The 24104-nt window shown below is 36.1% G+C and overlaps 1 protein-coding gene across 4 annotated transcripts in view; it reads left to right on the top strand.

Moving 5' to 3' along the window:
• Window positions 1-23764, top strand: part of LOC117419933 (ceramide kinase-like) — a 29415-nt gene extending 5651 nt beyond the window's left edge. Inside the window, exons 2-14 of one of the 4 annotated variants that reach the window (XM_034033336.3) lie at window positions 3100-3147; window positions 7186-7317; window positions 8564-8686; window positions 9318-9443; window positions 11358-11424; window positions 12118-12263; window positions 15454-15528; window positions 15794-15946; window positions 17089-17194; window positions 17558-17631; window positions 19041-19246; window positions 19551-19759; window positions 21573-23764. In XM_034033336.3, coding sequence (XP_033889227.3) covers window positions 3100-3147; window positions 7186-7317; window positions 8564-8686; window positions 9318-9443; window positions 11358-11424; window positions 12118-12263; window positions 15454-15528; window positions 15794-15946; window positions 17089-17194; window positions 17558-17631; window positions 19041-19246; window positions 19551-19759; window positions 21573-21660 — 1553 coding nt within the window. In that variant the 3' untranslated portion in view covers window positions 21661-23764. The remainder of the gene's footprint in view (window positions 1-3099; window positions 3148-7185; window positions 7318-8563; window positions 8687-9317; window positions 9444-11357; window positions 11425-12117; window positions 12264-15453; window positions 15529-15793; window positions 15947-17088; window positions 17195-17557; window positions 17632-19040; window positions 19247-19550; window positions 19760-21572) is intronic. The other 3 variants (XM_058986095.1, XM_058986096.1, XM_034033337.3) reach the window with 3 other exon arrangements.
• The last annotated feature ends 340 nt before the right edge of the window (window positions 23765-24104 follow it).

The raw sequence follows: 24104 nt of genomic DNA, 5'->3' as shown, positions 1-24104 counted from the left end.
ACACTTTTTCTTGAAAGACATGTATTAACTCATTCAGCCCGGCAACATGGATTTAGAATGTTAACGTTTCTGCTGATACCATTTCAATGGATTTTCCTGTAAAACATTCTAATGTGTAGTGCAGTGCAGAACACATTCCTATTTACCTCAGCATATCTAAAGAAACATTAAAACTACATAAAAACCATAAACGGAAAAGTTGTTGAGCACCGATTGCGCTTTTCAATGGTGCCTAAAGTGGATAAATCCACAGCTAACTTTTTACAGTGTTCAGGTAAATAATAATAAAAATATAAAATAAAAAGGGCTGTACACACATGGTCATCCCTCGTTTATCATTGAAACCTTTAGAAATCAGCAAATCGCATTTTTCTTAATTTTTTTTAATGAAAGACACATTTTTTTTAAATATCCTGTTTGTTAAACCCTGGCCTATTGGTCAGAGCCAATGTCCCAGAAAAATTAATTACCTTTTTTTTTTTTTTTTTACCAACATAAAGGGGCAGGCGTGTGTAGGTGTCCATCTGAAGAAATGTCCCTGTTCAGAGGATGCCTCAAAGCGCTATCGGGTCACTCGAATGAACAGTGCCTCCAGCCACTTACCGGAATGAATGAGTTCAATATAAACCCACTAGAAAAAATAGTTTATTAAAAGTATCTAATTAATACATTTTTAACTATAGCATATTAAATGTTATATTTTAAATATGTATTTACAGTCAACCTCGGTTACCTCGACACCCCACGGGAATGCCATTTAGTGTCGACTTATCCAAGGTGTCAAGTTAACCACGGGTGCACATGAGCCACGGCATTAACATGCATAGAACTAACAGAACTCACACGTTTACAGTAATTCGGTATTTACAAGTTTATTTTTAGTTAAAAAAAACTTATGAAAATGGTTGAAAGAACTGCAGTGAATGAATCAATTACAGTACAGTACTGTACAAACTTGCTGTAATATCCTTTAGTAAACATGTAATGAAGGTTCGGTTGCACAGATGGGTCTCAATTCACATGAACTTTATTCCATGGTTTATTAGTTAACATTAATTATTTTTATTACTATTCTCCTGCACTAATCTACCACTCTGCTGCTGCTATTCTCGCTGTGTCTATCCATACACAGTGTCTGTAATCCTTCCAGTGTGCGATTACTGGTTACGTTGTATTACTTAAAGGGGCAGCAGTATATTTCTGGACACTGCACTCGGTACAACTCGTATAGTTCGATTTGAAATAAGAATTTAAAAAAATACAGTACTGATACAGTACTGTTTTGTAACCTGAAAACTCATCATCATCAAACTTAAATTCAAATGGTGTATTCAATCTTTTCAAATGTGACTTGTCATTGCGAGAGTGGCTTGAGGCACACTGATTGGTTTATTAAATCTTTCCAGAACCGCTGTCATATCATTGCCTCGTTTTGTATCCTGATTTCCACGAGTGCACCTCATCGCTACAAAATGGCATGTAAACAAACGGAGAAATGCACAGCTGAATTCTCTTTTTACAAAAAGTTGGAAATTGTTCGAGCTCCTGAAAATAACCTGAATCAGACACAAGTCGGCGAGTAATTTGGTGTTTTCCGTTCTGGTGAATTGCTTCACCGTTCTGTTTATTAATTTTGTGCATGTCTTGAATATTGCTACTTTACAGGTATTCATAATAAATCTAGAGCTGCTGCTTTATTTAACATGTGTAGGGGTACTGTGTTAATTTAGTTTGACAGTTAGTTTATTATCGTCAGTTTGTCTGTTACTTTTATTATTATAGTTTATTATCATACACTTGCCTATTGCTTTTCTCTTACTTATTCTGTTCATTTCATATGTTGATGCTAGTGCGTCATGACAAGTAATAAATGTATATTTAAGTATTGATTCATATTGTGTCTGGTGGTCAACTCCGTCTTAAAGAACACTTCGCTTGCTTCCTGAGGGGTGTTCTCTTAGCCAGAGACTACTGAATTATTATTATTATTATTATTATTATTATTATTATTATTATTATTATTATTAGACAGCATTGACTTTATCTCTGGTCCACCTAGGGGCTTTAAATGACAAGCCCAGGAGTTCAAAAATGTATCCAATCACAGCAGTCCTTCAGTTGAAACCACACCCTCGCCACTCCAGAGGTCTTTTCCTCTGATGGGAACTAGCCTCGACATTGATATATGTCTGAAATCAGCCATGTATATTGTAGTTTTAAAATAATGTAAGCCAATGTGTAAAGTATTACTGTATAAAAATATATTGTTGTAGATAGCTCATGATTACCTTTTCGCTGCTCCTTTATAATCTCTATAATTTGAATAAAGTTTATTTAAGTAAACTAATAAGTAATATATATATACAGTATATATACACACACAGCATATCTATGGCCATGATCCCCACTAAAGTATAGAAACAACACAAAAGGTAAAACTGTGGACATTTTAAACTTCTTAACTCATTCAAATGAAAGCTTTGATACTACATGAAATATCAACAGAAATAAAACGAGGAGCGTTTTTATTTAAAAGCAAAAAAACTATAAGGGAATTAGCAAGTTACTTGTAAAACAATTTAACCAGCTTGGTGTCGATTTACATGAAAAAGTAGGTCATACTGTTCATAACACCATGGTGAAGTCAGATCATTGTGTTGTATAACTTTGTCCCTGGAGCTTCATATGAACGGTACATACAGGGGGCCTGTATCTGTGTCACAGGGGGAATCATCTGGACTGGTGCAAAAGCATAATACCCAATCTTCACTCCAGATAGAGCAGAATGTATTGCTTGATAGCTCCACAATGTAAATGAAATTTCGCAGTAGCTGTTATTCATTCCTCTATATAGGTGGATCATATTAGTAAAGATTTATTAGCTTTTTCTTGCAGCAATGGAATACTAGACAGGGCTTTGTTGAGTGACCTGGCTGAAATAGCTGAGTCTCTATCAGCCATCAACAACCTGTGATGGACGTTTCAATCATGGATTTGTACACATTTCAACTATTGCCCATGTAATATGTTTTAGATGACTGTGTTGCACTTTTTGCAGTGTGTGCTGTAAGATACAGTTTTATTACCATTTCCCTCCAGGTTTCTGCCTGGCAAATGCCCTGCACAGAACAAGAGGAATTACCGCAGGTAGGAGCCATCTCTGCAGTGATGAAAGATGTGTAGAATACTTGGATGAGAAGTTTTCTCTCAGGTATATGCTGTATTTGATTGTACTATTTGTACTGATAGCTGAAAAATGGTAACCCGTGTGGGCTGAACATAACAGCAGGTGTAAAGGTAATTGTTAAAAACACCCATGGTCAATTTAATTACCATTTATCAATAGCTGTAATAAACCTAATATACTCTACAGTACATAACATAAAAGCATTATAGCACCTAATATTGAACACTGGTTATACAGTGTATCATTGTGAAATCTGGATCTCTGAAACATGATTTTGCAAAATAATTTGATAGATTGTTATTTAATGTTAAAATAACCAGGTTGTTTGCCTCTAATGTACATCAAATACAGCATTGCGGTATATATTTATCAAGGACTTTACACCAAAATGCAATTTGCACCATTTTCTGTGAAAGAAAAAAAAACTGTTAATGTTACATAATTAGAAACAAACAATGTACAGTAGAATTAACATTGTTGTGCTGTTTTGTTACTTGTTTTGTAATTTGACTTTGAGTCAATTCCATTTTGGTGTGAACACCTTCTTAAATCATGTGTGCTTCTTTTAGTGTTTTTTTTTTCTAGCCTTTATAGTGCAGTGTTATAATGGGAATATTGAAGGGTTAATGTATGAATTCAACATCACTTTCAAAATCAACTTTCTATCTTTTTTTGGCTGTTTCTGTAGTGGTTTACAAAGATTCATTCATTAACTCACCATGAAATACAAACCCTGTTTGTTGTACAGGTTATTTATAAAAAAAAAAATGATTTGGAAGTATACTAAAAACATCATCATAATAATAATAATAATAATAATAATAATAATAATAATAATAACATCTTCTTTGTTTACTTTTTTCCATGTTTTTTGCTCCTGTGCAAATAGACATCACAAAAGTAAACATAAATGCCTCTGATTTTATACCTTTTAAGGGTTTTTTTTTTCTTTTATGAAAAAATGCCATTTTGCATTTGACCAAATCCTCCTGTTTAATGTTTATAAATGTATGTTCATTTAAACAACCTGTTTGCATATCAGCAATTTATCTTTTGCAGTAGTTGCATTATATCTAAAAAAAAAAACAAACTAAAAAACATACATTTAAAATATGTAAGTAAAAATGACAACTGTAAAAACGTTTTTTTATTTTTTTTAAACAGTTACGCAAGGCAGAAAGTTCTGGTACAACATCCATTGTATATAAAATATAGTAAATGGTTAAAAAAGTTAAGCGACTAAAGAAAGTCTGAATTTACTGTTGAACTACTATTTTCCCACTGCAGCTTAATATCTACCAGAAGGTGTAATATTAACAAGCAACCTTTTTTTTTCCTTTACAGGGGGCTTTTGATGCCTCTAAGTATCAACCCATAATAACTGATGGCAGACCTGTCTTTACGATCAGTTTGTCTCTGTAGTGGTAGAGCTTGTAAAAACGGCATTAAATTGATTACTATCATGCATTGGAATACCAGCAGCTTACACTACAGGAAGTTCTGTTTTATGACAGCAATTTTTAAACGGGGAATGTGTTAATTTGATATATTGTTGTAAATGAAAGACAGTGGATAGATATATCATGCTGAAAATGCTCTAATCTCCTGTGTGTTTGTAATGAAATGTCCACAGATCGATGCAAGAGTGTTGATTGTGATGTGTTGTCTTTCAATCTCTTTGCCTCTGCCAGTGGAATAACCTTATTTATGATACAATAGACATGTCTCTAAAATAATGAAAGCAGTTTTCTGCTTGCATAGTCCATCTTTTATTCAGGTCATGTTTGTCTTTGTAATCTTGTTTCATAACTATCTGATGCAGGATGCCCTTTGTTTTAGCTGAAGTGAGACGTTTCTTTTGTTCTGCACTGGGATGCCAGAGCTAATTTTTCTAACAAGATATGACCATTATTTCATATTTTTAGTAAAACGAATTTTTTAAGTACTTATTTACCAAGCTTTATTCAGCAATATTGTCTGTTCCAGTCAGTGACAGAGGAAGAGACCATAATAAGGGCCATTATGGGCCCCAACCTTTATGTAGTACTTGTTTATAAGCGTAAAACATGTCAAGTGTTTAATATTTAACAATATTTTATTCTCAGAATGTTAGCATGTATAATACTGTATACGACTACACATAATAAGAAACTTTTCTACTCCCCTACTTGAATTGCATTTTGCATGTATCTTTACTTCCAATACTACATTCTTTTGAATCACAAGCTAAGAAGTTGAATGAGCAGTCCTGTAGGATTCCGCAGAAATTCACAGAAAATCTTTTTTTTTTTCTAATGAGAAACGCAGGCATGTTAATTTGCTTTAGTTGATTTTGGTACCCAGCAGCACCCATTAAAAGCTTCTGCCTAAACTACAGGCTGAATCATGTACTGCTGAACAGCACCCCAAAACCTTTCGTGAAGACCGTAGGAAAGAGAGACTCCAATAAAACACAAAACAGTGCCTCGTAGAAGCCTCCATGCAAAGACAGTTACAAGGGAAGAAAAAAAAAGTTAGGGAGCTTTTTAATTATGGCATTATTTCAGCTGCTGTCACTGTTTACCTTCCAATTGATCAAATTTAACTTTTTCCCTTTCTAAGCTCTGTATTTGCTGTTCATTAGTATGCCATTTAAACCCAAACCCCTGATTATTAGCGTGATCATATGTCCGTGTACATAATGTTGCCAGTGTTTATATCTAAAACAGAATAGAAAGAACAAAAAGGCTGTTATGCAGCATATTAAGCAGACTACTCTATTATCAAGCCTCATGGTTTTAAAATTGGGTAGAATGTTGTTGTTTTTTTTTGTTTGTTTGTTTTTTTACAGGGTTAGCACAAAGAAGACATGCTACTGAAATCTCTAATGTCAGCAAATGTTTTAGGCCTATATACTGTACCTCAGCATACTCTTTGTGGCGCATGTTTTGTTTTAATTGATGTTTAGTATACAAGCCTGGTGTGGGTGATGCAGTGGAAATGTTCTTTGATAGTAAAGTGACCCTCACATAGTGTTTAAAAAATTCATACATTCCTCCTCCAGTAAATAAACATTCTTTCCTAGTTTATCCATTATTCCTTGTATCCTCCAACCAGCTGCTTGTTTATCAGTAAGAAAAATAAAAAGTGTAATTCAGTGTTTCAATTATCCACTCAGCAAATGCACAAGGAGTGTCTTTTTAGATGGTGACCTGAAATGAGCTGCTCCTTGTCTGATTTAACAGACGTAATGGTTCCATGGTTTCAACATTTTATTAGAGATATCCAGCACCAGCTAAGCCAGCCTCTGCTGTTGAGCCAGAAGAATGACAAGCAGGGTCTGTGCTGCAACCCCAAGTCCTGCCTCTCTGCAGCAACGATTTTATATCTTATTTGAGATTGTTTGATTGTGTATCAGAAAAGACAACAGAACTGTAACATAGGAAATATATTTTCATAAGAGGTCAAAGAAAAACAAAAAATGGGCCCTCTTTGTGTGTGATTCGGCACTCGTGAGCAGGGTGTGTTGATTCTGGCTGTACAGCAAGTGTTGTTGGAAATGGTCAGCTAGGGTAGATTTTATGTGGGACTTTTGGCTGTTTCTGATAATTTTGCAGGGGGTCTACTATTACAGTTTTGAAAGGAGTTGTCTTTCCTAGACTTTTATACAAGTCTGCTGTGTTGAATATGTAAAATGCCTTAAACGCATTTAAACATGAAGGTAATTTGCAGAAGTTCAAGATCATTTGTAACATCACCACCATGTTTGAATGATGCCAGGTAGTATGAAAATAAACCTTATGTGATGGCTCATAATGCTGTCATTAAATTTAAGTTTGCCGTATTTATGAGGAACGATGTTGACACTTGTGTGTTAGACTTTATTAGAACAACTTCGGCAATAAAATAATTCTCAGTAAATTAATATTGTTATTTTGTAAACTACTAAGTCAAATCCTTCTGGTTCAGTACAAAATATATTGACTTTTTTTTTCTCTTTGTTCTTGTATTTTAAAAAGGTGTCCACTCTGTGCCTGTGTCAGAGATTATTGCTGTTCGGGAAACAGAAGTTGACAAGGAAACCAAAGATGAAGGAAAATGGCAGAAGATGTCACATATCAAAACTGAGACAAATCTATGTGCTTTTACAGGTTAACATAACCTTTTTAACTCCTGGTTTTGGTTGTACACAATGATAGTCTTGAAACAATGAACCCTCTAAGCCAGGGGTTTTCAAGCAGGGGTACACATACCCCTGGGGGTACTTCTAAGGGTCATAGGGGTTACGCAGGATGACTCAGAAATGCAAATAAAAATTAGTTTAAAAAATATCTTGAATTGATTTTTTTTTTTTACAGTATTATATATTATCTAACCACTGTGCTTAAATATTTCAGTTTTGTTTAGCAACTCGAAGTAAACTGCACATGAAAAAAAAAAAACACTTTCACCCTGTATGCATGCGTGATTTTGATTGAGTGGATTTCCACTCGGAAATATGGGTCTGGTGATTCTGCCTATGGAGAACACTCTGCTGCTCATTAACTTTGCCGTTTTCAACTTGTTGTATAATTGAATACTAATCAGTGAAGACCAAGTATAAATCTTGTTAGTATAAACATAAACACTATTCATACTTTGACGGTTTTTGTTTTATTTAATAGGTGCGGCTGTATTTTTAGAACTGCAATAGCGGTTGGTTGAAATTGATACATTTCTTACTTGCAAAAGAAAAACAAAGGAAGAAAACACAAGAGGACAGAAAGTGCAAAGCGACAGAATCCGTTTGGATCATTTTTATGTTGTCTTTAAAAAAAACAAAAACGTTTATCAATGTTAGTTATTATAGTTGTATCTTGGTTCATTTTTTTGATATTGTAAACATATTAAACGGCACATAATTATGCTGAGATGGTAACGAGTAAATGGTAATGTGATAAACATTACAGTGCAGCCTGGTTTGTATCATTCAGAATAACTTTGCTGAATAGAAAGTGAATACTAGTGTTTCCAAAGAGATTCTGTGCGTCCCAAGACAAATTAAAAGTTTTAAAAATTAAGCCTACTGTTTGGTATTCTGTCCTAAACCAGCAGTTTGTCAGTCCCAAACTATTGTGACATAAATTATATATAAAATAAAACTGGGAAAAAATAAATAAGAATCAGAATACTCTGCCCTTCATTGCAACTGTGGTACCATTTAGTCAAGTGAAAATTGTAAAGGGGTACTTGAGCTGAAAACTCCAGACAGAAGGGGTACAGTTTAAAAAAAAAAAGGTTGAAAACCCCTGCTCTAAGCAAATAACTCAATATTACCTGTTATAGCAAAATAATTCTGTGTTGTAGAACCAGACTAGTAATTGACGTTGCTGAGTACAGTATGATTGTCTTTTGCAGTTTCTTATGTAGAAAAAACAGGGCAGCATCGCTGGCGATGCAGCAACATGACCTTCTTCTGTAGTGACGAGACTATCTGCCAACAATGGGTCCGGAAACTTAAGGAACAGCTTTCGTTACTAAGTAAGTTGCTCATAAATTCAATCCGATTACTTTACTGTCAAAGTTTGAAAAAATTTACATGTAGGCATTCCCTTGTGTTTTGTTCTCATACAGTATGTTGTGGGATTCATATCAAGCTCTCACTGCTAATTGGCAGTCTAAGGGCTTCAGATTTTGAAATATGTCATTTTAAATTCTTCTGAAGATTCTCGGTTAGAAACTTTGACTTTTAGAATATGACGAAATGTTTTGCAGTTATGGAAGATTCTTCTCTAGCTAAGCTTCCTGCCTCATCTGTTGTTTTTAACATTGATCTCAGTGATAGATAATGCATACTTATGCAAGTGTCACAGATTCGAATGGTTAAATACTGAGGGATTGTACAGTCAGTAGATCACATTTTACTGCAGCCAATCTGAAGGATACCATCAGTTAAAAGGTGTGGAGCGTCTTTGTGAATTTTCTTTAATATATATATTTAAGTAATATAGGAACATTTTTGAGCTTTCACCAAAAATAAGTTTCTAATGTATGCACATAAATAACAAATATGTTTTGTATATTTAGAGATGTATGCAAAAAAGTGGTTGTCTTTATAATGTTGTTGAATAAATGTATATTTAATGATCCAATGTTTTTACTCCGTCCTCAGCTTGTAGACCAAAGCACCTTCTTGTATATATTAATCCCTATGGAGGTAAACAACAAGGCAAGCAGATTTATGAACATAAAGTGGCTCAGCTCTTTACTTTAGCCTCCATTTCCACAGATGTGATTGGTGAGTTCCTGTCAACACTGAATTTGCTTTTAAATAACAAATATAATGCTTATATTTCGCAAACTGATCTCCGCGGGCAAAAAAGCCCAGTAAGTAAACATTCCAGGGAATATGATTTTATTTATTGCCTTATCCAGCAACAAAAATAATAATGAAAGCTTTGATGGACAATCAGCTTGAAGATGTAATACCATTAATAATTTACAGCAGTATGTGCCAAACTGTCAGTAAAAAGCTGCACTAACTGATTTTCATAATCTTGTTTATTAGCAGCATATCCTTAGGTAAGGTAACCATATGACTCTGTGTTCAGCAGGATAGTTTGGGAAAGTTCAGGCTTTTCAGCTCGCAACCCAATGCATTTTGGTAAGCGTAGTCCTGCTTCTCTTAAAGGCAAGAATGGTACCTGAGACAGGTAAAACGCACCAGAATGTATTGGGTTGACAGGTAAAACGTACCAGAATGCATTGGGTTGACAGGTAAAACGTACCAGAATGCATTGGGTTGACAGGTAAAACGTACCAGAATGCATTGGGTTGACAGGTAAAACGTACCAGAATGCATTGGGTTGACAGGTAAAACGTACCAGAATGCATTGGGTTGTGAGTTCAAAAGCCTGAACTGTCCCAAACTGTCCCGCTGAACATGGAGCCCTATGGTCACCTTATCCTTAGGTGAAGGTTCATATACATGAGTAAAACTCTACAGGGAATATTAACTTTTATGACGTCTGTCAAACCAAAGAAATCTTCTGTAATTTACATGTCTTACCAGCATTGGCTACTTCTGCACTAGCACAGTTACATCATTTAGTACCTTTTCATAGAAATTCTTGGTGTCACTAAGGTGGACATCAAAGTTCTATAATATGAATGCCTACAATTCCTTGTACCAGATTTCCAATTTTGCATTAACAACGTATAAGAAATGACTTGTATTTTGATGCATTACACATTTCAGTTATACTTTTCTTCTATCCATATTTGTGTCTGCTTCTATCGTGGTCCTTTGCATGAACTCCTCAACTGTACAGTCACTTTTCATGCAGTAAATTGTCTTTGACGTTTCTATATATTCTTTTCTTCATTTGCTTGTCAACTCAGTGTTCTGGCAGCTGCCAGTTGTCTTTAGACAAGTATCAAATCTGTTTGGATCCTTCTCAGCCATTTCTTCTGATGGAAAGTGACAAGCTTTTGTTCACAAAATATATACTGTATATATAGATTTTTTTTATTTTATTTACAAAGACATTGCCAATATCTTTGACAGATTGACCCCTAGGAAAGTCAAAATGGATCTTCGAATTGAAATGATTTTGTAGATGCAAGGACTAACAACTGAATGGCTGATTCATTGCACATGCAATTTGTACAGGATGAAAACCAATAGTGGTAATGAAGCTATAGGCTCACGTTCACTACTGTATTTAATTATTAATATAGAACAACTAGCTTCCCATTGCTGCGGTCTTCATGCTGATGAGATTATTTTACTCTCCATTGTCTGATGGAACTGTGTATTTGGTTTGTTCTTGAACTCATTAGTAGTGAAAGGGGTTCAGCAGGTTTTGGCCTTTTTCAGAGTGAACTTGAGTTTATAATGTACAGTGGCAGCTCCAACCTGCACTTGATCCTTGACAGAAGTATTACAAGAGCTTGCAGCTAACTGATGCCCCTATGGCCTTTTTGAAATGTAATTTTTCTTATGGTGGCTCTGAACATGCTGCTAGGACTGAAATACATAAAGCAGGGTTTCCAACCAACTAAAATGTCACTGTTATTAAACTGTTACTAGTTGTAGTAAAATGTTACTAAAATTGTGGAGTAGTGTTTTTTTTGGATTTGGTTTTAAATTCTAAGAAAGCTTACATACGTATAGTCTGGCACCATTTTCAACATGTCTTTGTTTCCATAGTAACGGAGCATGCTAATCACGCCAGGGACCATTTGAAGACTCAAGCTGACCTAAGGAAGTATGACGGGTGAGTCTTTCTAATGGTTTGATATAATTAAACTCATGGCCAGAATTATTAATTGTAATGTTTATGCAATTATTCCCTCAATTAAAATTTCAGAAATGGTAATGCTTTGTAATTGAAGTACATTAGCTGTATCCTGCAGCTAATATTTGTGCTGTATGCTGGAGTGGCACACTTTGAAAGAAACAACATCAATTCCAGTTTAAGGCTAATATATTTTATATTTAACATTTATTCTTTTCCACATATTTGTAGGTGGTGTGCTGAATGGTTTCCATTATTCTAAATACGTTGAAGTCTAAAGGCTGGTTTCACTGACCCTGATTAGCACTAATCATGGACTACCTTACCCAATGTAACATTAGGTTGTCCAAGATCAGGGTCTGTGAAACTGACCGTAAAAGTTTAAACAGGATTGTTGTCTGAATAATAATGTTTAGTAAATTAAACAGACTCTTACCATAATGTACTGCCCAGTAGTTTGGAAGGTCCATGTTCCCATAACATTTGGTGGATGTTTAAATATTAATAATATTAATAATGCAGAACAGAAGCCATTGCACTGCATATGCAATTTGAGTTAATCGTAAACCTCAAAAATGTAAAACCATGCCATAAATGTAATTAATTCTCTTTTTAAGATACTTTACCTTGATGTGGTAAACAGCTAACCTTTTTTTTTTTTTTAATTGATAGTATTATTTGTGTTGGTGGGGACGGGATGTTTAGTGAGGTCGTTCATGGTCTAATTGCACGGACACAGAGCGATTCTGGAGTAGACCTGAACGATTCCCAGGCAAAACTGGCTCAGTGCAATCTCAGGATTGGTATTATTCCAGCAGGTAAGATACTGGCTTTATGATTTGAATTGGGACTTTGTTAGCTTCCTTATGGATTGTGAGCTGGCATAAGTCTCTCCAAAGCTGTTTGATATAATTTTGGCATCTGCTTAACCGTTTTCTATACTCCATATTATAATTATGTTTTTTTCACTTTTTAAATATAAAGATAAAGATTTAGTGCTTCAAGATACTGGCTTCTTGGTACACAATTGTATTCTATGATTCTCAGTTTCTACCATTGGTACTCCCCGCCCCTGTGCATATTATGATTTGTATTTTGTTTTGTTGTATTATATATTGTTTGACAAGATGAGCGAGGTGTCATCGGCCATTATTTGTTATTGTTTATTTTATCTCGTAAAAATGCGTGACTGTCGGCTACTGATTGTTTAGTTGGCTGACAGTCAAGCAGAATTGCCAAACCTGTGCAAAATGTGACTGAGGGGTAATCGGGTAATTAGCCAGTTAATCCCTCGGTCACCAATATAAAAGACCTGCAGCTTTGGCTGTAACGTGTTGAGTGTTCGTAAGTGGAGAACGGGAGTATAGAGAGGGGGTGAAGCAAGTTCGATAGAAATAACAATTGCTACTTGTCTTGGAAGCACCAGCACAATACTTGTTGTTGTTTGTTTGTTTGTTTGTTTGTTTGTTTGATTTGGCCCACCTGCCCTTTGTTCTGTGTCAGTGTTTTGGTTTTGTTTAAATCTTTTATTTTGAACTAAATGTGCCGCAGCACTTTTCATTACCCCAGTCTGTTGATGTCTCCATTAATTACCTGGCCTGACGTCCCCACCAAAGCCACCATGTTCACACATGGGTATTGTAACCCTGTCAGTAATGCAGAAATCAAATGTGAAAGCCTTATTACTCACAGGCTATTTGAGGTTGTGACTTTAATTATTTCAGGGTTATTGTAGCAGGACTGGAGCCCTGTACATAAGGAGGGGGCTTCTGTAATTGTTTATTGTAAATGTGAGTTTAGTGATTGTATAAATAAGAAAAGGGTTAGTTTTAGTGGGGAACCTGATGCTCTGTGTGTAGCAGCCTACCTGGTGTTTAGTTACGGAATGATCAGCGTGTGTATGTGTTTACTAGCTCCTAATCAGCATGCGGGCGTGGGTGCAACAGATCACCAGGAATAAAAGGGTCTCGATTACACAGATCAAGGCTGCTATAAAGCCATAGAGGTCAGAGCGCTGCTGCTGTATAGGAGGCTGTGTGGTCCAGTGGTTAAAGAAAAGGGCTTGTAACCAGAAGGTCCCCGGTTCAAATCCCACCTCAGCCACTGACTCATTGTGTGATCCTGAGCAAGTCACTTAACCTCCTTGTGCTCCGTCTTTCGGGTTAGACGTAATTGTAAGTGACTCTGCAGCTGATGCATAGTTCACACACCCTAGTCTCTGTAAGTCGCCTTGGATAAAGGCGTCTGCTAAATAAACAAATAATAATAATAAAAGCCTAGGGGTCAGAGCGCAGCTGCTGCTGAAGCATCAGTCCATCTGTGCTGCTGAAAGACTGGATTCAGGAAACTAAAAGACCACCTGTAACGGCCATCGTGTGTATATTCCATGGGCGGGGGTTTTGTTCCAGAAGAAGGAAGCTGCAAACCAACGATCATGTGTATATCCGAGGTTGGAGTTGGGTGAACTGCCCGAGGGACAGGGAGTTAGTTTCGGATAGTAAATCACACCCAATGTAGCAGACAGGTGTGGAAGTGGGACCTCCATTTGTTAGCGTAGTAGCTTGTTTGTAGTTTTTTTTTTTAAATTTAGTAGTCACCAATTAGTTTTTTTTGTTGTTTTTTCCCCAATTTAATTGTGTCCAATTATTTTTGTTTAGTTTAGTTCAGCTCACCGCTACCACCCCCGCACTGACTCGGGAGCGGCAAAGACGAGCACACGCTGTCCTCCGAAGCGTGTGCCGTCAGCCGACCGCTTTTTTTCACACTGCAGACTCACCATGCAGCCTCCCAGAGCTACAGCATCGGAGGACAACGCAGGTCTGGGCAGCTTACAGGCAAGCCCACAGGCACCCAGCCAGACTACAGGGGTCGCTGGTGGGCGGTGAGCCGAGAACACCATGGCTGACCTAACCCTCCCTCCCCCAGGACAGCACTCGGCCAATTGTGTGCCACCCCCTGGGAGCTCCCATCCTCGGTCAGCAAAGGAATAGCCTGGACTCGAACCGACGACGTCCAGACTATAGGGCACATCCTGCACTCTACACAAGTGCTTTTACTGGATGTGCTACTCGGGAGCCCTTGTTTGTAGGTTTTGTACTGTGTTTATTTAGCCTTTGTCCCACATGAGCTACCATTACTGGTAGCGTCATATATGGTTTCTGTATGTCTATATGTAAATAAACCTGCGTGCCAGCAAGGCGTGTCAATCCCAAACTTCCAGTCTCGGTCACCTGTCACTCAAGCAGCGAACACACATCCACGTCATCTAATCTGTCATCCTTCAGTGAGTGTAAAGAGTCCCCTGTTACAATTATATAAACACTTCATACAAAATGTGAAGTTGACCTTGACTATCTAACTAAATACAGATACCAAAAAGAGGTAAGTTTTGAGGTATACAGACAGAACACTTCAAAATTGTTGTCTTAATATGTGGTACACAGCTGAGTTCTATGGGTTTTTTTTTCTCATTTGTCCTTTGTTTTAAACCACTGTCCACATCAGTGATACAGGCTGCATTCAAATACTGTCTTTACAGTTCATACAGTACACAGCTGCTTTCTGTGATTCTTTCAGACAACTTTTACCCACTGGTCATACTGACAGATCTTTTTCATATATTCATTAAAGATGACTTTGGGTCACACTTTAGGTGTTTGATAAACCGTGTGTTTGATCCAATTACTTTTTATATATATATATATATATATATATATATATATATATATATATATATATATATATATAAAAATGTATATAGTATATATATATATATATTGCCACATTTTTTTTAAATGTGAGTGGCAATTGCTAAGCTGGGGAAATGTTTTGGAAACACTTTAAAGTTTCTGTTGAAATATTTTTATCAACCAGACTTTACTAGAAAGAAAAATATATAGGACGGCATGTGACTGCCATGTAATCTTGTCCAAATGTTGCCTGGTACTGTATTAATTATGTCCAGTGTTGTGCATGCTAATCAGGAAACTTTTTTTTCTTTTAAATTAGGTTCAACAGACTGCATTTGCTATGCAACGGTTGGGGTCAATGACCCTGTGACATCAGCCTTACATATCATTGTGGGTAAGTGAGTATAACACAGTGAGAGTAGTTGAATACGTTTCTGCTCAATTGCATAAACATAGCATGAATAAAATCGACAAATTAGTCTCTTCCTTTAGGCTTGTTTGTATTGCATTAAAATAAAATGAGAAACATGAGACAAACATAAACTGTGAAGCATTTATCTGTGTACCTTTGTTGACAAGATCATATTTTGCAAATATATAAGCTGTTTACCATTCTGTTTAGTAGTTTTGAAAATCTGTTTCCAAAAATGTCCCATTAGGTGACACACAGCCCATGGATGTCTGCTCAGTTCATAATCATAATACATTTCTGAAGTACTCTGTGTCCCTGCTCGGATACGGTTTCTATGGAGATGTGTTGACAGACAGTGAAAGGAATCGATGGATGGGCCCAGCCAGATATGACTTTTCAGGTATTTATTAGGTTTATTCCAATAATTTGCATTGGTTAAAAAAACCAAACACAATATTGATTTTAGCTAAAAAATATTCATTATTGTTACTTGAGAGTATCTTATGGTAATGATTTAGTAGAAAAATGACAAAATATTAATACTTTCATAATATATATATAAGAGAAGCTTTTATAATTTCAGAGTTTGTAACAAACAGCACCAGCTTGGACAGATCAGAAATGCTGATCAGACCCCCGTATTTTTAGGCATGCCGAGCAATACCACAGTTCACAAATTTGGAGAAAAACAGGTGTGAGTAATCACGACTGCAAATGAGAAGCAGCACATAACGGTAATGCTCTGTGTGATAGCAGACGGCCGCAAACTGCCTCCATATGCTTAATTGAGGGTGTCTTTTTTTTTTTTTTTTTTTTTTTAAATTTAGTCGTCGCCAATTATTTTTACCCCGGTTTTCACCCCAATTTAGCATGCCCAATTATTATCTGTATCCCCGGCTCACCGCTCGCAACCCCCCCGCCGACTCAGGAAACGGAGGCTGAAACACGCGTCCTCTGAAACGTGCTCCTTCCAAGCCGTCATTTTTCGCACTGCAGATCCACAGCAATGCTACCAGACCTATAGTGCCGGAGGACAACACAGATCTGGCGGCTCCGCTGCAGAGCCACAGGCGTCCTATCGGCCACAGGGGTCGCTGATGCGCGGTGAGCCGTGGATTCCCCTGCCGACCTAAGCCCTCCCTACCCGGGCAGCGCTCGGCCAATTGTGCGCCGCCCCCTAGGAACTCTCGGTCACGGTCAGCTGTGACATAGCCTGGATTCGAACCAGCGATCTCCAGGCTATAGGGCACATCCTGCGAGGAGCACCTTTACTGGATGCGCCACTCGGGAGCCCCCCGAGGGTGTCTTTGTAAATGCGTATTTATTTGATGTTTTATTTTTTCTTTAAATTGAGGGTGGGAAATTTGGGATGCGTCTTAACTTATATATATATATTTGTTCTAACATAAACCCTGTTGGTATATTTTACTGTACAGAATTGTGTCATGCTCTGCAAAGACCTTAATCCGCTACTATATGCTATACCCTTGTGTGTTTCACTATGTTTTGCCCCCTTTGCATAATAATTGCTTTGTCATGTAGGTTTCAAGACATTTCTATCACATCACTACTACGAGGGAACAATATCCTTTTTACCAGCAACTAACACCTTGGGGAGTCCAAGAGACAGCAGCAGATGTAGATCAGGGTGAGCGTTCTACACTACACAAGAAAAGTGTTGATCTCCTACCATTGTTATTCTGATGCTTCAAGAAGTGTATATACCCTAGGAAGTGAGAATGGTTATTCTCAAGACTGTAACATATTTAACAGGGGGTTATATTAACAGTTTTGAATACCCATATATTACTGGTTGTAAAATCACATCTATCAATATTTCTTCATTTGGTGTAACGATTTAAAATCCAGCAATAAGAAAAAGCCGCAAATATTTTAATCCTTACAAAAGACCAACAATGACAAATCTTTTCAGCAGTTTAATTAACAGAATAATGCTCTGCCACCAGTGTGTTTTTAATGCACTCAAACGGTGTATGATTTTTCCTATTAGGTGCTATGTCTGCCAGCATCGTGTAAAGGACATATCCCCAATAAAATGGGGAGGTGGTGATGTAAATGAGAACGGTAAGAAATGAATTTTCTTCACAACAGAATGTGTAGACATTGATGGTTTGTGGTAAACCATCCACACTCACGGAAATAAACTATACTTTCTGCTTTACTGTCACTTTCAAGTTATATTTTCTTAATTTTATTTCTACCCTTCATTTTTATATTGAACGTGCTTATTACAGAGGTCTAGTTACGTTAAAATATGGTAACTAACAGAGAGGTCACAGAGGCAAATAGTTATATTCAAATCTGGGAGAGTTAGCGCACATTTTTCAGAGCTTCATCAGAATTTCCCTAGCAGTATTAAGAATACTCCTAAGAAGATTCAAGTGCAGTGCATCTCTCTGACATCTATGTTTGATCTTAAAATCTGAACAAACTTTATTAAGTGCAAAAAAATCAAGAGAAAATATGTTTGAGCTTGTACTTTTCTCAGTAAAAGTCCCTAAAGCTGCGGCTGCAGCCAAAGAGTGTGTATCAGAAAAGAGAGTGAAAACCCTGAGGGGATGTTTCATCCTGTAGCTGCTTGCTACAGATTAGTGCAATGACAGTCAACGCTGCTAGGTTCCCAGGATCGCTGAGTAACGAATATTAACCAGATTAGTACTTTTTTGTATAAACTACAGATTATTCTCATACGTCATTATTCTTAACCAATGGGGGGGATGTTCCATGCAGAGTGCCTTACTGAACACAGACTTAATAACTGATAAAATGGTTGCAGTGTTAACCTTTCCTTGGTATTCAGACTCCATAATTGCCATAGTGCCTCTGTAGAGTGGAAATAATACATAACTTGACAAACTGCAGAGCAGAATGCTCACAGTACTGGTATATAAATAGCTTGCTGTTTATGCAAATGTAGTCCAATGGGGAGAACAGATCTGTTTGTTTGTTATGTAGAGGACAAACAACATATATCATTCACAGAGAGACCCTGTTTGTTGGTGACAATAAAAGCACAACACAAAGCCTGTAGTTGGGCTCAGGGTTCATGTTGAGGTGAAGTACTGTTTATAAAAGCACACACGCTTATTATAATTTCCTGATTGTTTGTTAGGAGTTCTAATTAAGTTTAGTTGGTCGTTCAAGCAATTCATTTATTGGGATTTTAAATAAATCACATACACATATACCCAAACATGCTATTGTATTAGCCTGATGGCATTTTCCCTTAGACATTAAAAATAAGGAATATGTTCATAACCCGATATCACAATCTTTTTTGTCAAAAGCGTTATCGTAAATGCACCTGTATCAAGGAAGCACAAATACCTATGCTGTCACTTCCCTATTCGACCAAGTCTGTTCTGTTTGTGTGCTTTATCCTCTATCAAGTCTTGTTAACTATTATTGCACTACAGCAATGAAGCAGTGTGGAATAAGGTAAGACTTCATTTAACTGTAATGGTGTATTGCAGAGTCTGAAGGTGAGTGGAAAGTTATCAAAGGGAAGTTTCTGGCCATCAATGCTGCCAGTATGAGCTGTGCCTGTCCACGCAGCCCCAAAGGCTTGTCTCCAGCAGCACACCTGGCAGATGGAACAACAGACATCATTCTTGTCCACAAATGTTCAAGGCTGAACTTCCTTAGACATCTCCTCCGTCACACCAGCAAAGACGATCAGGTAGAGCCATATTACTAAAGTAGCAATTCAAAATCAAATGCTATGCTAATTTAATACATTTTGTAGTACAAACTTTTTTTGTCCTTAGGTAGGTACCCGTGATAGATGCTACTTGAGACTAGTGTACAACGAATTGCATCTTCTTGCTAATGGACAGAAAAGTCTAGACTTAAAGCAATCAGCCATCGAATGGTCATATGCAAAAAACACTCATTACCATATAATAGACGTATCCCCCCAACTATAGGGACTGTTGGCATGTATAAACTCTCTACTTAAACACATTCTTTCATCTTCTTTGCAGTTTGACCTTACTTTTGTTGAGGTCTATCGAGTAAAAAAGTTCAAGTTTACACCAAATCACTGTGACAGTGAGTTCTCTAACATCAGAGATGTCAGGGAAAACGCCTTTGGTCAAATCTGCAGGGATCACCCATCATGTGACTGTACTCCTGTCAATAGCAACTGGAACTGTGATGGAGAAATTTTGGAACATGCTGCAATTGAAGTCGGGTATGGTATTTATTTTTTTGTGAAGTAAATTTAATAAGAATTCTGGAAGTCCTTTCTGTTGGCTTTGATAAGTCACAAGGTTGTCAGATAAAGGTGGGGGGGGATTCAATTTACAATAAAGAATAAATGAGATTAAAGATAATGGGGGAAGTGTGTTTTAGAAAAAGAACAACACTACTGCAGATGTATTTCTATTCTGTTCTTTATTCTTTTGCAGTCTCCATCTGGTTTTCTTATTTGCAGTACCATATGACAAACATTAAGTACAGATTCCAGGGGGAAGGTTTTCATTTTGGTGCATAGCGTCTGAGAATATTATATTAAAATGCAAATGAAAAATAGGGTCTGCAATATCAAAACTCAGTGCTGTGAAACAAACGTGAACAAGTTTGGGAGTCGTGTGGGGTAATGCACTACTGTTTCTAATATCTATGTACTGTGTTAAAGAATGTAATGAAGCATCACTTTGGGAAAAATGGGGAATTAATACACATTAAAAACTGGGGATTTAATAAACCAAAATAAAAAGATGCACTTCTCACATACTGTAATCATAGGCTTTATAGCTTCAAGTATTATTATTTTTGCCTGATAATCTTTTGTGGACTGTAGTAAATATTTGTTACTTTGATATTGTTTAAATCATATATGCAACAGTAAACAGTTGTTTAACCGGTAAATCGCATATTAAGGAACTGCACCTCTGTGTGCACATGATTATGTCATACAAACTAAAATATTGGTGGGGAGCAATAAGATGAGCAAGTGTTTCTTGTGCAACAGTGCCATCTGGCCGCTGTTAGTGGTACTGAAGCAAAGTGTCAGCATGATTCTTTTAAATCTTTGGACAAAACTAACAAACCCAGAGTCACTGGAGCTTCCTTGTACTCTTTCAATCCTGTTAAAGTTCAGTAGTTTTGAAAACACAGAGGCAGGTGCCAGAATGTAATACCATTAAAGGCAGTGTCCTTTGTAAAATATATCTGTTATACTTTTATAACTGTGCGTAACCTTTTAAGTTATAGACATGATGTAAATTGGAAGTAAACATACACATATATTGAAAACATATTCCACTTAATTACCAGTAGTTTAGTATTTATAGGTGAAAAGGGTTTTCTTACAAAGCAATAAGGTTAAAAATGTATTATTAATTTAATTATTATATCCATTCAATGTTATTTTGTCAATGATGTATAGCTGTGTAATGTACTTCATTTGATACTGCCACTATTCCACTTTTAAAAGCCTACTGCATTTTAATTAAATGTAAATCCATTTATTTTTTGTATTCTGCATTTCAGTAATTGATCTTGCAATGAGTCAGCAAATTAATTCAGTGATGGTGTGGGAGATTGTGGGGCACAAAAAAACTCAATATTTAAATTAAGACATTAATTTGGAGTTTCAGGTAGAAATCTAATATGGAACAACCAGAATGCTGTAATTATTATATTAAACTGTTATTTAAAAACCATAAAAGTGCCAATTCCTAACACATTTACATACAAGAAATACAAATAAATATTTAAACAATTCATTTGCTATATACTTTTATACCCATTTAATTTAAGCCAAAATGTTATTAATTGTGGACTTGATATTCATTTAGTTGCATCCCGTTTCATATTGTACTTTAGTAGTATTATTTGCACTTACTGTAAACTATACTGTATTTCAATATTCATTTTACATTGTAACCCTGTACTGCCCTGTAACACCTGTAATCCGCCTTGGATAAAGGCATCTGCCAAATGAGTAAATAATAATAATAATAATAATAATAATAATAATAATAATTTTCTCTCTTCAGGGTTCACTGCCAGTTGATAAAGCTTTTTGCAAGAGGAATAGAAGAAACTCCACCATTTGAGGAAGATGTTAGTTCCTCTGCTGTTTAGACTCTTATCAAGGACCCAACGATTGGCTGAAGAATTCTCCTTATTTATGTTGCTATAGAAAAGTATATCTATAGTTATTGTTGTTAAAATAAAATACTATATTATATGTAGCAAAAGGCTACATCTCTGAATGTATATAAACCAGAATATTAGAGGGAGCACTATTAAAATATTCGTTAAGACATTATTTTGAGTGTATTATGCCAAATGGTGTAACTATTGTCGCTTTTATAATCAATGATTGGTGCCTCTTTCAGTTTCAGTTTCTAGCATCTTGAACAGCTACTGCAATTGTGGAACTTTTTCTTGCATTTAAGAAAATGAACCACTTGCTTGACCAAGGTCTTAACTTATGGCAAAAATGTAATTATTATGTAGTTTAGTATTACATCTTGCAACATACCAATGCAAATTCAATGGCAACATTCCGAATGTGGAAAAATAGTCAATTTCATTATTGTACCATAGCAAAAATAAAAACAGAACTGCCAGGAATCCTTTAGCACCTGTTACTAAAAAAAAATATAAATATATATATGAACATTTTTTGGATTTTGGCATTTCTATAATAAACAGTAATATTTTGCATTTGGAGTAATAATAGTTTAAAAAAACAATATTTTAAACAATAATAGTTTTAAAAAAACAAGTTATGCTAAGCATTCTGTATTTTAGTGTGTGTGTGTGTGTGTGTATATATATTGTTAAACATGCTGTAGCAGAATCTGTCCTTTGCTAAAGCTTAGAAGCTGACCTTTGCTAACACGTATATGTTCACTGTGTGAATAGTTTGCTAGTTGTAGTTTGGTTGCACCTTAAAGAGTAAAGGCTCACGAGATATACTTCAACTCCGTACAGATTTGTTCAAGTTTTCCATGTGTGTTTGTTTTGTCAGATACTGCACATTTATTTTCATGTAGCCACATCAACTTTGCCTGCCCTATTTGTGTGTGGATATAAACTGAAACCACAGTTGCTCTATGTGGTTTTTTTTATTTGTTGGTTTAGTTGTAAAAGATTTCTGGGTATCATTGTTTTATAGCTGCCTTTTATTGTATCCTGCACTTTTCCATTGTATTATTTCTAAACTACCATAAATGGAAGTTTATATAAAACAAGCATTAGAGCTTAGGTTTTTTTTTTTGTTTGTTTTTTTTTGTGCTTTTTTTATGTCCAGCAAATACATTTCAGAGTTTAGTTCTTCTGAATATGACCAGTATTTGCATTCAGAGATGATTGATCAGGTGAACTGGTTCAGAATCGAAAAGTAATATGAATGAATATTGTTTTTTACTACAGCCTCATACAAATGCAGTATGCATGGAGAAGACAAATCCACATTTGTTAAATTCTCCAAGCTTACACATTTTCTGACCAATACCATTTCAAACCTGTCCCATGTTCGAGCACTATGACACAGCAATTCATTTCCATATTCTTGAAGCAGCAGTTAACACTGATTTATACTTAGCAACACGGACAGAAAAGCTGCTGACTGCCATTGAAAAACCCCGGGATATTGAGCCTCATTATTCTGCATGTTCTAGAGTATTTTGAGAAAAGTGATTCCCCCCCTCAAGAAACCAGTAGCATGTTGTAGATTCAGCAACCGGTAAATAATCTATACCTTCATCTATCACCTGTGTCTGCTGCTTGTCAAAGTCATTCTTCAAATGCTGGGTTGTGTTATTTAAAAGAGATAGCACTGTGATGCGCTAAGTAGTGCCTATCAGGCCAAAGGTGACACTGCAACGTAAAACTGATGATCCCTAAATTCTGCCCATGTAATAGTATGTGAGCAACTTGACTTGATTCCTTTGTGATCTTGCAGGCTTCAAGATGACAATTGAATTATAGACATTGCATTGACTATTGTGTTTGAATATTGTGACATTTTAATAAAATAATGATAATAAAATGAGTAGAACACAGAAAAATGCATCTTGTTTTAATTATGTGTTTTAAATATGTTCAAAATGTAAAAGCGACTCAAATGATGCCTTTTAATAGTAACCTGTCTAATCACTGTAACTTCCCTATTTGTTCCTCATTTAATAAGTGTCGAGCAGTGTATTTTCAGCAGTATGTGAAATTTGTATTCGTCCCAGCATTAAAATCTAGTCAGTAATACATATTTATATTTTTTCCTCTGCTGATAATGTTAATTTGGTTGATGCAGTTCAGAAAGCAGCAATACTTTGGAATAAAGCCTCAGTTGAATGCACAACTAAGAGTGTTACAGTATGTGTCACAATAGCACCAAAGTCAATCTCAAGTCAGACTCTTGGTCTCTATCTTGTTCCCAAAGGAAATCAGCTCTACTGTTGGACTTACTAAGGAGGTAAAAGGGACTGTGAAAAGACACTTGATTCTTTAAAGCTAACACCAATGCTTCAATTGTGTTGTGTGATATTATCAAGAAATACTTTCAGAGCAACAAGGCA

Source organism: Acipenser ruthenus, chromosome 14, assembly GCF_902713425.1.
Source record: "Acipenser ruthenus chromosome 14, fAciRut3.2 maternal haplotype, whole genome shotgun sequence".
Classification (NCBI taxonomy): domain Eukaryota; kingdom Metazoa; phylum Chordata; class Actinopteri; order Acipenseriformes; family Acipenseridae; genus Acipenser; species Acipenser ruthenus.
Note: the sequence above shows the minus strand (reverse complement) of the source record. Positions and strands in the feature narration are given on the sequence as shown.